At 30.6% G+C, this 15758-nt stretch overlaps 2 protein-coding genes and 1 non-coding gene across 3 annotated transcripts; 2 read left to right on the top strand and 1 right to left on the bottom strand.

Moving 5' to 3' along the window:
• Nucleotides 1-3220: 3220 nt before the first annotated feature.
• LOC103871233 lies at nucleotides 3221-8274 on the top strand. Its single transcript, XM_009149460.2, has 8 exons — nucleotides 3221-6530; nucleotides 6639-6715; nucleotides 6793-7176; nucleotides 7269-7314; nucleotides 7390-7481; nucleotides 7554-7650; nucleotides 7739-7795; nucleotides 7876-8274. Exons 1-8 carry the CDS (start codon nucleotides 6393-6395, stop codon nucleotides 7942-7944), a joined length of 960 nt encoding a protein of 319 aa, XP_009147708.1. The 5' UTR covers nucleotides 3221-6392; the 3' UTR covers nucleotides 7945-8274.
• On the bottom strand, nucleotides 8214-15707 carry LOC103871232 (tRNase Z TRZ3, mitochondrial). The gene is made up of 11 exons (XM_009149459.3): nucleotides 11990-15707; nucleotides 11825-11914; nucleotides 11706-11750; nucleotides 11505-11559; nucleotides 11371-11414; nucleotides 10738-11100; nucleotides 10401-10657; nucleotides 10181-10328; nucleotides 10047-10091; nucleotides 8890-9816; nucleotides 8214-8819 (listed from the first exon to the last, which is right to left on the bottom strand). The coding sequence occupies exons 1-11, from the start codon at nucleotides 12242-12244 to the stop codon at nucleotides 8508-8510; spliced, it is 2541 nt and encodes an 846-aa protein (XP_009147707.1). The 5' UTR covers nucleotides 12245-15707; the 3' UTR covers nucleotides 8214-8507.
• Nucleotides 12365-12438, top strand: TRNAN-GUU. Its single transcript has one exon. It is a non-coding gene; the product is annotated as a tRNA-Asn (tRNA).
• Nucleotides 15708-15758: the final 51 nt, after the last annotated feature.

The raw sequence follows: 15758 nt of genomic DNA, 5'->3' as shown, positions 1-15758 counted from the left end.
ATTTCAAAAATAATAAATATATGTAAACATACAACATAAAAAATAGAAATACTACATTAAACATATAAAAGATTACCATTTTACATTTTTATTTAAAAATAATAATATGTAAACATACAACATAAAAAATGGAAAAACTACATTAATTAAACATATGTAAGATTACCATTTTTCACTAAAAAAAGACGGCTTATCTCCATAATGTAATATTAGTAAAAAAAACATTATATATAATTTTGAAAATAATAAATAATATGTAAACATACAACATAAAAATGGAAATACTACATTAAACATATGTAAGATTACCATTTTACATTTAAAAATAACAATAATATGTAAACACTCAACATAAAAAAAAAATAGAAAAACTACATTAAACATATGTAAGATTACAATTTTCACTAAAAAAACGGCTTATCTCCATAATGTAACATTACCATTATATAAAAAAAAGAAAAAAACATAAATATAACTATTTGACTATTTGTCCAAGTTCTTCTATTAAACATTGCCGCTTTACACTAAAAATGAAAAAATACATTAATATTTAAACATCTATCTTAAAATATAAAATATATAAATTAACTAAATTAACTAAATATAAAGTATAATAAAGAGAAATACTCAATATATAGAAAAATAAATAATAAGTAAATATTATAAATATACAAATTATATATACAATAATAAGTAAATGCACAATTTATAAAAAATGGAAAGAGTATATTAAATATTAAACATCTATCTTAAAATGTAAAATATAGATATTAAGTAAATAGAAAGTATAAGAAAAAGAAATACACAACTTAAAAACAATGGAAAAAGTATATTAAGATTTAAGCATCCATCTTAAAATGTAAAATATAGATATTACGCAAATAGAAAGTATAAGAAAAGGAAATACACAATTTAAAAAATGGACAAAGTACATTAGTATTTAAACATCTATCTTAAAATGTAAATCTATCTTAAAATATAAAATTATTAGTAAATAGAAAGTATAAGAAATAGAAATACACAATATAAAAAAATAAGTAAATATATAATATAAGTAAATACCCAATTTAAAAAATGGAAAATTACATTAAGTTTTAAAAATATATCTTAAAATTTAAAATATAGATATTACGTAAATAGAAAGTATAACAAATGAAAATATACAATTTTAAAAAATGAAAAATGTACATTAAGATTTAAACATCTATATTAAAATGTAAAATAGAGATATTAAGTAAATAAAAAGTACAAGAAATAGAAATACATATACAGGAAAATAAATAATAAGTAAATAATGTAAATATATAATATATGAATTATATATATAATAATAAGTAAATACACAACAAAATTTAAAAAATGGAAAAAGTTCATTAAGCATTAATCATCTATCTTAAAATGTAAAATATATAATATAAGGAAATACACAATTTAAAAAAATGGAAAAAGTACATTAAGATTTAAATATCTATTTTAAAATATAAAATATAGATATTACGTAAAAAAAATAAGAAATGGAAATAAACATTTAAAAAAATGGAAAAAGTATATTAAGATTTAAACATCTATCTTAAAATGTACATCTATCTTAAAATGGTAATAAATTATATAAAAATGGAAATATCACATTTAAAAAAAAAAGTATAGTTTTACATCAAGAAAGTCTCTATAAAATCCATTATACCATCAGCATCAACCTCACACTATCAAGAAAAGCTTCAAAGCATTCGAGCAAAAAAATGGTTCCACCATTAACTTTTGCCGTCCCAAAAACTTTTAATGACTTTGAAGGAGATTTTTTATAAGAACGAACTTTTTATTAGGTGGATTCATTGTTGGGAACCTTGCAACTTCCAAAGGCAAACTTATTCATGGGAATTGAATTGTTTTTCATAGACTCAAAGGTATTCTTATAAATTTAAATTAATCTAATCCATAATTTTATTGTTACTATTCATACTAACTCTTTCATGATCAAACCATTACAGTTAATATCCATTCAAGCGTTTATCCCGGAACACTTCCTTCATCGCCGAATCAGGTATTAGTTCATGTTGGTTTAGTATTGTTTTTGGTTTATTAACAGGTTTAGGATGGTCCTATTGTAAATATAATTTAAGTTGATTTAGCATATATTATGCTTAAAATAACTTAAATTAAATAATAGTAATTATGCTTAAAATATAATTGTAGAGAGTTTTCAAATATAGTTTACAGAACATTATAGGTGATGAATTTAATTTATTAAATTCATTTATTACTTCAAACTAAGTTTTTTTTTTTAAACATACTGAGTTATAAATATCAATGATGGATTGATGAGTATAATATGAAGACAAAAATATAATTATTTGATTTTCAAGATAAGAAATTCAGCTTTTATTCAGTTACTCAATATATAACATCTTAAACTATTTTTTAAAACATACACATAATTTATATATATAGATTAATCTTCCAAACTTAAACTATTATATTATATATGGATAATGTTTTTAAATAAAAATAATTTCTGATTTAAATAAAAACAACAAATGGTTATTTTTAAATAATGGATGTAATTTACATTATACTATCATTTAACAAGTATTAGATACGTTTTGATATATCATTATTTTCTATTTTCAGAAAACAATAAATTGTTAAACATCAATATCATCAAGGTTAAGTATACGAACAAAAAAAATTCAAACATCACAAAAAAATATTTACATAAACATTATAATACAATAATTTAATCAAAAAATACAATTCAAAAAGAGAATATTCAAAAGAATAGTTATATACTTAATATTTGAAAATCAAAGATATTTTTGCTAAAATTGTACTTACATGGCCAAGGAGATCGACCATCTTTTTACGGATCAATCGATTGTTGAGCATGTGATCGATCCGAAAATACTCTGCAGTTTAATTAAATATCTAAAACATTTATTCCAACACTCAACAGATAGTTTTGCTAAATATGATAATTAGATAGCCAACAAAATTACAAATAAATATTTAAATAGTAAAAATATGTTAATTGAACGTGTTAAAATTTAAAATAAATTTTAATTATGACATGCATCTTAAGATTTATAAAAAATATATATCATAACCTAAATATAAATAATTTAACAACTTAAATTAGAAAAAAATAAAAATCCCGGGCGTAGCCCGGTTTAATCCCTAGTTCAAAAGCAAATAGTAATAAATAGATTGCTTTATAACATTTATATATTAGTATTATTACTCTGTTAAAATTTTAACATATTTTTCGAAATGATACATTTTAGAGTTCATGGCAAACAAAATCTTACTTTAGAACTAATAATAAAAAATTTGAGTTCTTTAGTTGTATTAACAAAACATCAACTGATATCATATTAAAATTTTATATAGTTTCAACTCGAATTTCATTAATAATGAGTAAATCAATTAAAAACTAGTATATATTAGTGTTGATATTTCCAAACTTTTAAAGTAAAAATTAGTTTTTCAAAAATTAATACAAAATAACGGGTTTCTCATTCAATCTATTCTTGTGAATAAGTTATGGTTAACTATGCTATTAACCATTTGTGTGACGACGGTAATTATGAGATGAATGAGGACTGTATAGCTATAAATCTTACATTACCCTGACCAATGAGTAGTTGCTACGAGGAAAGTGGGAGAGTGGCATAATGTGTAATAAAGTGATAAATTGAAGGGTAAGATCAGAGCGGCAATGGGAAATGGTCAGAAGCGTATAAAAATAAGCAAATGGCGTGGGACTGTGGGAGAGAGGTCTGCGTAGAGATGCAGAGACAACATCATTACCTTCTTTGCATGCGTCTTCGCGTCTTAAAGCTGAAGCCTCTTTCTTTCTTTCTTTCTCCTTTTGTCAACTCCATTTCAAATTTATTAAACTAAACTTACTTTACCACTTCTACATTTAATGTCTGTAAAATGTTGTTACAAAATGGTACTTTTTGTTAGCATAATGTTTAATTGTTCATCATGATGAAAATAATTGTCTAGTTTGAGTGGTTTCAAGTTTCAACATCTAATGATGAAAAATATTTATTGTCATTGCATTAAAACACGGAATTGCTTACGTTTTAAAAGTCTAGAGTTTAGACACGTTAACTACAAATCAGGCCTAAAATGTAATGTAGCCCAGCCCATTAAATATCGCAGCTATTGGTGCTATGTGAGGTCATTTTCTTAATTTTTTTTTCTTTTTGGGTTTTGAAAATCTGTATGGTTTGAAAATATTTTCCCTAGTTAGTAATTTGGGTCTTTTGAGGAACTTTATTTCTCGTTTTCTTTTCGCTAGTTGTATCGTGCCAAAGTTTATATTGTAGTAGGATAGTTTTAGTGCCCTTTCGGTGGACTTAGGAACATAAGTGATTTTGAATTTGTCACATTGATCTAGTTGAAGTTTGGATTGGCGTTCTTAGCCATTGTTTCTTTGCATGAGTTATTTCTATTGGTTAGATATCATTGCTTAATGCTCTAAAGATTCAGCTTCTATCATTGCTCAATGCTCTAAAGATTCAGCTTCTCAAAATTCATGTCAGATCTGGCAAAAGAAATATTTTTTCAGTGTTCAGGAAAGAATATCACAGCTCCTGCCTCCTACTAAAGTCAAGTCAGTCTCAGGCAGCCCACGCTCTCACGTAAATGCTTAAATAATCTAGTCACGCTTAAACTCAGTGGCAAACAAACAACAAGAGACATTGATAAAGAGTATAGTGAATCACTGTCTCTACATATGGTCAAAGAAAAGTGTGTCAAGTTTCTTTATTACTATTCCTTCTTACTCGTTTTAAGAACTAATCATACTAAGTTTTCTAGCTGAACCGATCATATACGCTGAACCGATCTGATGCAAAGAAGGCGACAAGCAATAACGGAGTTGTAAAACAGCATGTGTCAAACCAGTAATTAAACCAAAAAAAAAAATATAAGACAAACAGTTATAGCTTTACCACGTACGTGATTACTGTGTTCAAAACGACGATGTTGTTGCCTCAGCCGTCCAAAGCATTTAGTCGACGTAACGTAGTGCTCTTAAGATTAGCATGAGAATTTTAAAATCAAATAATTTAGCTAAAATGGATAACGATGACTTATAATATAACCAGTGACATGCTTGCATATTTCCCTGCATGAATCTTTCTCCCTTTTGATTACTATTATTTTCTTGCAGCACTTGTCCAAATATATGAACCGAAGGTTTTTATTTTTATTTTTATTTTCCCACCATATTTGATGTTTTGACCTAATTTGCTGAGTAGTGTCATCCACGTTCCTGTTTAATCTAAAAAAAATTATAAAATATCCACGTATGATTGATTTAAGTGGCAACTGCACCACAATATTAAAGAACCGGTCAACAAAAATTACATAAAGAAATACAACTAATAAAATAAAATAAAAACAGGGAAAACAAAAGGTTTTGGTGATCAAAACTCAACGACAAAGAGTGGGTTAGTTGGATGGCCATTTTGTTCGCATGTCTGCTCTCTCCTCCACCTTCTTTTTATGCTCTCCGAAATATTCGTCTATTCAAACCATAAAATACATTTTTATTATATTTTCTATCAAAATTTTAAAATGAAAACTGTTTCACCTACTGACCTACATATTATTATTGTTCGAATAACTTGATAAAAACGGCTAAAATCAATCAAATAATTTTTTAATCAATTTAATATCATGGTATTATTTTCATAAAAAACATGTGATAAAAGAGTACCATTAGTTTCAGATTATTTTGTGATTATAGAGATTGAAATACTTGAAAGAAGACGAAAAACTCACAATTTTAATACATGAAATTAAACTGAATACTTAGTGGGAGGGGCCATTGGTGAAATCAATCTCTATTTTCAACATTATTGGAATGAAACATATAACATATAACACAATTGGCTAAAAAACCAACAGAATAATTTTTTTATCAATCTAATATTTTCAATATTAGTTTTTATAAAAAAAGAACATGTGATAAAAATGATAACTTATAAGATACAAAATCCGGATTAGTACAAAGATTTTTTTTTTTTTTTTGGTATAAATGTTAAGACAAAGATTTTAAATACAGGGAACCTAAATAGTTGCAGTTTTAATACATGGAACGAAACTGAATAATTCGTTGGAGAGATTAGTGGAATTAATCTTTCTTTTTTCGACATTAGTGGAATTAATCTAACGGCAGTTAAGTCTCAATTAAAATATTAATAATTAAATTAGTTTATCCAAAAACTAATGGAAAAGACAAGTGTCAATAGTAAAGAGATTCATATATAGAAGAAATTAAGAACCCCAACACAAATGTGTGAAAGAAAGCTTAAAACAAAAACAGAATTTTCCTTTTAAAAAAAGGTTTTTCTCGTTCTTCAGCGAGATTAAAGCTCTGTATGGAAGAATCTCACGGCATCAATGGCGTCGATGATTCATATCGTCATCTCCCTATTCTCTACTTGACTTTTCTATCGATCTGGTCTCTCTCCGCTTGTTCTTGGACGGTTAACACTTTCAAGAACCGCAATTTTCAGGTCCATTATCATCTCTACCGTTATGTCTCACTTCTTAATTTCAAGATTGAAAAAAAACACAGTTTGGTTTGGTTTTGATTATGTGTTTCTGTCTTTGTTTTAGAGCAGACAAATAGCTTACAATGGATTCTTGCTTCAGTTCCTTTGATCAAAGCATTACAGCTAACCCTATCTTTCCTCTTTTGGTAAGCTACTTACCATTAATGTTCTCTTTGAGAAACTTTATTATTAATTGGTTTGAACCGGTTTTTTGGGTGGGCAGGCATTCATGTTTTCACCACCAAATATGCTCTCTGTGGATGTCTTTTGGTGTATATGTGACTGGTGTTCTGTTTCAGACAGCTTCGTTTGTTTCCTTTTTACTCATCTCTCACGGTTACTGCATCACGTGCGAACGGCTCTCGTTGACAGAACGTAGAACCACAGCTTCACTTGGTTGTGTCTTTTACTTGACTCTCGTTGGATATAGAGCTTCTGTTCCTTACTTCGCAGTGCTTCTGATACTTAACTACATGATCTCATTCTATGTTATTTTCCACCATATATCACAAAACTTATCGGTGTTAAGAGAACAGCTGAGTTTCATTGAGGATGAGAATGTTCAAGCTATGCATGATGCTGTCTATGCTAAATACATCATGTTCAAGTACGTTCTTATGTTGCTTAGTACACTTGTGGTGGATGGAAGTAAGATAAACTGCTAACTAAGAGTTATATTTATCTTTGTGTGTTCTTCAGAAAGTTCCAAGGAGCTATGCAGATAGTAGCAATGGCAGAAACTGTGGTATGAGCATATCACATCATGTTTGGATTTGCTTCTTCATTATTTTGTACTCACATTCAGCTTGTTTTTTGGTAGATCTATATGAACATGGATAACTCCTCCCAGAACTATTGGCTCAGGCTACTGATTAGAGAGTGGGCTCAGTTTTGCATTTTTCTCTATATTGGGTAAGTTCTCACAAGTGCATTTCTCTGTTCTTTGGTTTGGTGAAGGACTAAACAATGCACCAAACTTGGCAGATGGACTTTCAGGTCTCAGGACATGGCACCAAGGTTCTCTGTAATGCCTACACTAAAACCCAAAGATAATACAGTTATCCCTCCAATTTACAGCATGGTAAGTATCACAATCTTAACTTCTTTTGTCTTATGATATCTCTTATGATATCTCTTGGATTAGATAAAACCTCTTGCTGAATATACAGGAAATGGATGAAAAAACATTTAAAGAATTCAGAAGTCATGAATGGAACATTGGAGTGGTAAGTCATTACACAGTCTATGCTCTTGTTCCATTGGATCATCATCAAGTCTGAGCTTTATGTGATTTAAATGTTTGCAGCCAATGCCACATTCAAACTATGAAAGGCAAAAAGATTCAGTTCTAGTGATAATTCAGCATCCTAGATAGCATTCAAAGACAAAGCAAACTATACAAAGTTGCCTCTCTCTTTTATCTTCCTAGAAAGGGCAAAAGTTCACACACACAGAGACACAGAAACAAAGTTTCTCTCAGGTTAAGACAAGGTGCTTCCTCAGCAACTAGCAAGTGCAATGAGTTCTATCCTCACAACCTCTCTTTTATTTTATTTTTGTTATAGTTTTGTTTCTTGCTTTTCTCTCTTTTGGGTATTACATAGAGAAATAAAAGGTATACTTTCTTGTATAGATGCAAAAGTTAACTAGTAGAGCTATAACATTACTAATGAAAATGTAAAAATAGTCCCTACATTCTCTTGTTTCTAAATCCTTCTCTTGTTTCTAAATCCCAGTTCAAACAAGATCATATTGGGAGCTTCTAAAAGCAAAAGTATATGTTATACTACTGCAGTTAAAGTCAAAATTATAGTGTAAATTTCAAAAACGTTTCACAAGACAACAACCACTGTTGTAATCCTACAAAACTGAAAACAATGAATAAACGAACAAGAAGTAAGAGTTAACAACCTATTGCACTATTTGATAAGTATACCATCACAAAGCTTCTTCCAAAGCGATATCATCTACATCCTCCTCAATGATCTCATCTTTAAACAAAGTCTTGAAATATGGTAAAACCTTAGGAAGCACTTGCAAATCCGCCACGTTTATGCTCATCAAATCAAAGGCGATGCAAGTGTTATGCATATGAGACTCGTCAATCACAGGTATCTTTGGATATCTCTGGCTAAAATGCGTGAGAACAATCCTATACACACCCGCAGAAGATCCCATATCAATTGCTTCTTTAGTCGTGCTGTGATTCTTTGCCAACGCTTCATCTATCAAATCATCTTCAAATGTTGCCTATAAAAGAATGACAAGAACGTTAAAAAGAAACATATTCAATGTTAGATGAATGTCTATAACCTTTTACCTCGTGTATAAGAACTGTTGCATCTTGTGATGCTTCCACAATCTCAGGACAAGGTCTAGTGTCGCCTGAGTAAACCATCTTCCATCCAGGGATACGTTCTCCAACGCTGTTCAATCTCTCCGCTGCTTTTACAACGACACCAAAGGCTTGAGGACAGTGAACAACAGGGAAGCTAATCAAATCCTCCACACCGACTTCGCCAAGAACCTTCTTCAGATTCTCTAAACATGGCAGATCCGTCATAGGAGTTTTGAAGACACTTTGCATAGGACTTCCTTTACTAAACAAAGGACCCTCTTCCTTGCCGCTTTCTAAAGAAGCCCAAGAAGTCTTTGTGGTGCTTCTACAATCAAGAAACTCCATATCCAACTCCTCCAGTCTTTGATACGCATCAAGAAAGTGTTTAAGCGACCTTGGTCCCACCACAATCGCTGGCTCATGAGCCACTCCTTTCAGAAGCTTGCATCTAAGAGCTAGGATCCTCGCGAGACCGGCGTGGTGATCGGCGTGGATGTGAGAGATCCATATACATCTCAGTTTTCTAACGGCCTCATCAGCACCATCTAAACCGTATCTTCTTTTAAGCTGCCCCAAGGTTCCTTCACCACAGTCTAGGAGAAGACTGCCTTTAGAGAATAAGTCAATGTAAATGGCGCTGACGTTTCTGTATTTTGAAGGCTGGGAAGAGCCAGTGCCTAGAAGGACAATCTCCATGTCGTCTCGTCTAATGTTTTCAAGACAGCTTGGAAGATCAGTGTTGCTCTCTGTCTCACCGTTTGGTTTTTTCCACAACTGCTTGATTTCTTCGGTTTTGTCTTTAATCTCAGGAATTTCTGAAAGCAGCTCATCTAGTACTTGTGGGGATGTCAGTTCAGGAGGGATACAAGATCTATCCATCCCAAGATGAGCATAAGGACGCAAAGTGAACTGCCCACAATAAAGAAAAAAAAAATCATCAGTGAAGGAGACTTTAAAGAGCCAAAAAATAGATTTGGTCAGTGTTCTAAAAATCGGTCTAGGCATCCTGCGTAATCAATAATCTCCTATAAAGCGCGCCTAATTAACGCCTAGCTATTTTTGAACATTGATTTGGTCTTATATAAATAGACTTCCAACTTCTAAGATTTTAAAGCTAAAGTGTCTGAGAGTGTTGATACCTTGAGGAGATTTTCAGCAGATATACTTTTACCAAGATTTGAATCCTGTTACAACATGAATAGACAACATCAAATCCTAATACACATCAAACTTATCTCTGTAAATGATGGTATGAGAAAAGTATTTTAGCAACCTGGTCTGAAGGGGTGGAATCAACTATAGAGTTGGTAACATGTTGAGGAGGCCAAAAGCCAGGAGCAGGAAAGAACTGTGGGCATAGGTAGTTAAGTCTAGCAGCGATTCTTGAACTTGCTTTCAGAATTGGAAACTCCATATTCTTCCTGAACACACCAAACCAAAAAAATTAGCACTAATCAAGCAAATTAACTATCAGTTTTTAATGAGTTAGCAACCTTTGATGTCCAGCAAGAATGTGCTGAGACGAATGAAACCTCTTCATCCAGCTTTGGTAAGTAGGACTACTTGTTACCGAAGATGGACTTAAATGTATAATACAGTTCACCAACTTCCCTCCATCGCCAGCAGAGGGATAGTAACTCTCCAAAGACTTAGCTGATAAGAGCTGTGCAACGTGTGACTCAGTTGGACAGTCCACAAGGAGAACAATGGGCCCAGGAACTGAAGGTCCCATCACATCACTCGGATAAACCTTAAAGACCAAAGTATAAACAATCTATTATAATCCATTTTCAAAGAGAAGAGCAATAGTAACTGAATCAACCAACATACCGTAATATCCTTTTCATCTGATCTCACTGACTCTCCACATTGAAGTTTACTATATTTTGGACCAGGCCTCACACCAAAGACTTTCTTGGCCTTCTCTAAGTCAAACTTGCCCATTATATCAGCTAACTCGCATACATATACAACAGAGATCTCGCCGGATTTGCTGCAAGATTCTTCTTCCATAGAGCGAGGTGGCTCTAAGGTAATGGCTGATATTTTAACAACTTCGTCATCCACAAGAACAGTAGGATCAGGTGTACTAGAGGGACCAAAACTCCGTGTGTGAACCATAGCAGCGCGTGGAATAAAACACTTCATTGCATCAACAAGTAACTTAAGATCTGAAGGACCCCATACATTCACCTATGTAAAGATAACAATGAAACATAGTTCAGCAGTTTCATAACACAAAGAAACACACACATAAGCAGTGTTCTATAAATCGGTTTAGGCGGCCCAAACACACACCTATGCAACAAATTGGATATAAATAAAACGATTTTTTTGAAGGATTTAAGAAAAAAATCAGTTAGTTTAGACGTCAGCTTAATCAATAATCCCCTATAAAGGGCCTAGTTACCGCCTAGCGTTTTTTTTGAACATTGCACACAAGACTTAGACAAGAATACTCACCGAAAGCCCTTCTTCACCAATACCAGCAAGAGTTAGTAAAAGACCTATGACATTCAAAACAATAGATAATTCAAGGACTAATACAAAAAAAAAGATCAACCAACAAAGCTAGAAGTCCAAAAGCAAGCACAAACCTGGAAGTCCACCAGCTGTCTCTGAGCAGACACGAGACAGAAACACATGATCTATCTGTAATGATTCAGACAACCATCAAATTTCAAACTCATCTCATCACAAAGACAAAAAAGACATCTGGATCTATCTGTAACAGTCCAAACTCATCTCATTACAACACAAACAGAGAAAGTAAACAGAGGAGTCTTGGTGATACTTACCTTTGATAGTTTGATCTTATGTTCTGTACAGAAACGTTGCAAGCCCTGAATATACAATAAAACTAAAAAGTAAGAGATCAGTAATCCTTACAGAACATCTGTGGAAAAGAGAGTGTTACCTCTCCAGCATTAAATATGAATCTTTGTTTATCAAAGAAGAGTAATACAGAAGACGACGTATCTTGTGTATCCATTCCCGTTCCAAGGACCTATTTCAAAAAAGGATTAATTTTTAAATTTTACACAACAAAATATGATTTTTAGCAATCTGTAATGTTAACAACCTGTGCGTAAGCAGTAGTGTTGGGATTGAGTTTGCGTGTTTTGCGTTCGAGATTCTTCTTACTCTTGCCTGTTTCGTCAAACCCATCAGCTCTTCTCTTGTTGAACTCGAAAGGAGAAGACTTTGAAGAACCGTTCTTGGCTTTGTTCTTCTCCATTGGATATGAAGCAGAGAAGGGTCTGAGAGGAAGAAGGAAAGGAGACGACTTTAAGGGACAAGAGAGGAGGAGAAGTCGTAGGCTTCTGTTTAATATCATCTCTCTGAAGAAGAAACTCTCCAAGTTCTTCTCTGTTCCGCAAATAGGGTTTAGGCGGCCAAGTCAATAGAGTTAACCTTTATTATTTACATATTTCTTACTATGCAAAAAGTACAACCAGCTTCAGTAGCTCAGATGGCTAGAGCGTGTGGCTGTTAACCACAAGGTCGGAGGTTCGAGCCCTCCCTGGAGCGTTTTTTTTCTTTTTCCATTATTCATCAAATTTCATGCTGCCTATATATATTCAGGTCGTACAACATTATCGGCCCAATACTACTATTATGTTTGCCATTATATATGAACCAATAGCCAGTGGATGTGTTTTGTTGCAGAATGCATCATCAATTGGCTGTGCCATACAACTGGACATTTCTTAGGTTGTTATAGTGCTCTACATTAGTTTCAGTTATGGTTGTCTGGTATATGCATGATCAACAAGAAAACTCAGGCAAACAAAACGAAGCTGTGTTTTGGTATAGAATGGTTCAGGTCTATTCGGATTTTAGGTCCGTGGGTTTGTAATACCTACTTCATTTGTAATTTCATCAATGATTCGTTTATCAAAAAAAATCATTTGTTTTGCTAATTTTTTTATACTTTCAGTTAAAAATATTTTTAAAAAATATCTATGTAACCACGATTATATGTCAATTATATACAAAATTGATTGGTTTTTCCCACCTAATTCTTTTAGAACTCCACTTTTGAAATGAATTAAGTAAAATTAAATTTAATCTAGATGAATAGAAAGATTTATATAAACAGTATGCTATAAATATTCCAAACAAAGCTATAATGACTGAAAAAATTGCATTTTTCAAAAATTCATACCAATCTACAAAATTTTCTGAATTGGTATGCTGTGAATATTCGTTAAAATTATGTAAACAAAATTAAAAATCCAAATATACTATAAAGGCCCCAAAATTCAAAAGTAAAATAATGTACAATATAAGTTTGAATAGTGTGTATACTAAATATCTAAAATTAACTTAAAATTAGTTCATTTTGAATATTTGGATAGAAAGTTAGTAGATATTTTGAAACTTTGTATTAAATTTATTTCTATGATAGAAATAAAATCGTAGATCAATTTGAATTTTGGTTCGACTTTTATCAACTAAAGATAGGAAAAAATAAAGTAAAAAAGTATAACAACTCGGTGTGGCCTAATGTAGTAGAGCAATGCTTATCCTTAACCTACTCTCTCTTGTTGTCATCCACTGTGTATGCTTCACTTTGTACCATCTGAATGTAAGGGTCCCTTTTATAATTCATTAGGTTTGACTAGTATTCCAATTTGATTTTATAATTGAAAACCCATTTTACCAAACCTTATAGTGACATCCCATAATGAAAGAGAATCCTCTTATCTTTTGTCGTCCTTTCATTAGCCTAATCATCTTAGAGAGAATGTCTAAACGACTTTGGAAACGATATTTATGACTACATTTATGTCGAAGCACACCCCTACACGTTCTTGCAAATTGGAATTTTAATCTGTAGAGTTTTTAGAATGAGTTGAAATAGATGGACCATTAGAAAAAGCAAATTGTAAAATATATATCAACCGAACACTATATAATGCTGCTACATATTGCAGTGTACCATTATAATCGAATTACTCTCATCTTCTAAGTGATGCTTACTTCATAATTACAATTTTTAATGTCTACATTTTCATAGTTGTAAGGCATTGTTAAAACCTAATTACATATAGATTTATTTAATTACCATAAGCATTCTTATATTAAATGACAAAATGATTTTCCTATATGTATTTAAATAATTTCTTGTAGTGTATTTTTACCACCTTATAATGTCTATTTAATTAAAGCATCCAGTGTTATTTTTTCAAGCATTCTCATCAAAACAACTCTGTCACATCACTATAATAAGTTAATAACCAAAACAAAATGGTTTATAGATGTGGTCATGTGGACAATATATCAAACTTCCAAAAACTCGAATAACTTTTTAATTTAGTAAATATACCGCAGATATGACATGCGAGAAGAGAGGACAAGGGAGTTGAAAGTCAAAGTCATGGGTTCGTGCATTTCCTCGAAGGACATGGAAAGGAACACAAAACAAATGCATGTTACATTTTCTTCTTTTCAACCACTTATATGCAAATGAAATGAAATCACAAATCCTCAGCTTTTCGGCTTTTTTTGTTGTATGAAAAATCTGCAATATAAATGGATATTTAAAAAAAAAAGAATATTTTTGTTTGTATAAAAGTATAAAACCATGGAGCAGGAACCCAAGTAATGATTTTTTGTTTAAATGTTTCTAAATTTTCAAATATTTATTGCCGATTTATCAAAAAAATATATTTATTGTTAGTATTTTTAATATTGGTGATTAAAATATAAAATATCACTTCTAAGTGAATGTAAATTTTAGATATTAAAATATTATTTTGTTTACTATGTTTGGATCATGATCAATAGTGTTAAGCCATATCAATGATATCATTGGTAGACATTTCTGAGCATCTAACAGAAAATTTAATATTTGAAAATAAATACTTAAAAGGTAATAAGTAACAAAATAATGTTTTCAAATTTTATTAAATTCTCAAACAAATTCTTTTTCATTTATTTTTTTACAGAAAATTCTTTGATATGTCCAGATTTATTTAAGATAACTTGTATTTAGGATTTATAAAAAAATTGTTATTTTTTTTGTTTTATCTATTCTATTAAAAGGGAAGCAATCTTAATAAATCTACTTATAAAGGTTGTTTGGACTCTTTCATTTTTTAGTCCAACCTATTATATATAACTAAATCTTATACCCAACCTATTTTATATCAACCAAATAAAAATCTTCTACATTTAAATAAAATATATTACTGTTTATTGACTTTAAATATTATAATCTAAACTGTCGACCTATAGCCTTTTAAATATGTACGTAGGTTTTGTATGAACCATTGTTCTATTAGTAATGTTTATATAATATGTTTGTATCGAATGATGGTATGAAATTATTATAAACCAACATTATACCTCATATAACAAGACTTTAATGAACCATATATTAGATATCTATTATTTAAATAAGTCAGTGTTTTCATCACAAAAATATAACAAATTAGTGTTTTCATCAAAGCATTTTAACAACTTACAGGTTTGGTAAAATGTTCATACCTAAGAGAGAGTTATATAAGAGTGTACATATATTTGAACAAAAAAAGAATACATACAAAATCTTAAATAAATTAATTCATGAATTATATAATTTAAATAAATTATTTTTTGACATCATATGATTTTGTAACATAATAATTTGCAACATTTTCAAAATATTAATTCACAAAATTTGTATATAATCCAAAGAAAAACCCGCGCTTTCAAAGCGCGGGTCAAAATCTAGTAATTGATTATAATTATGTTAATGTGTGTGTGTGTGTGTGTTCTGTACTTCTGTGTATATTAAAAAAGATATGATGCGAACAAAGAATTTTCTTCCAATTTCTTAACTTTCATCACATAAAAGAAAGTGA

The sequence above is a fragment of the Brassica rapa genome, chromosome A06 (assembly GCF_000309985.2).
Source record: "Brassica rapa cultivar Chiifu-401-42 chromosome A06, CAAS_Brap_v3.01, whole genome shotgun sequence".
NCBI lineage: Eukaryota > Viridiplantae > Streptophyta > Magnoliopsida > Brassicales > Brassicaceae > Brassica > Brassica rapa.
Note: the sequence above shows the minus strand (reverse complement) of the source record. Positions and strands in the feature narration are given on the sequence as shown.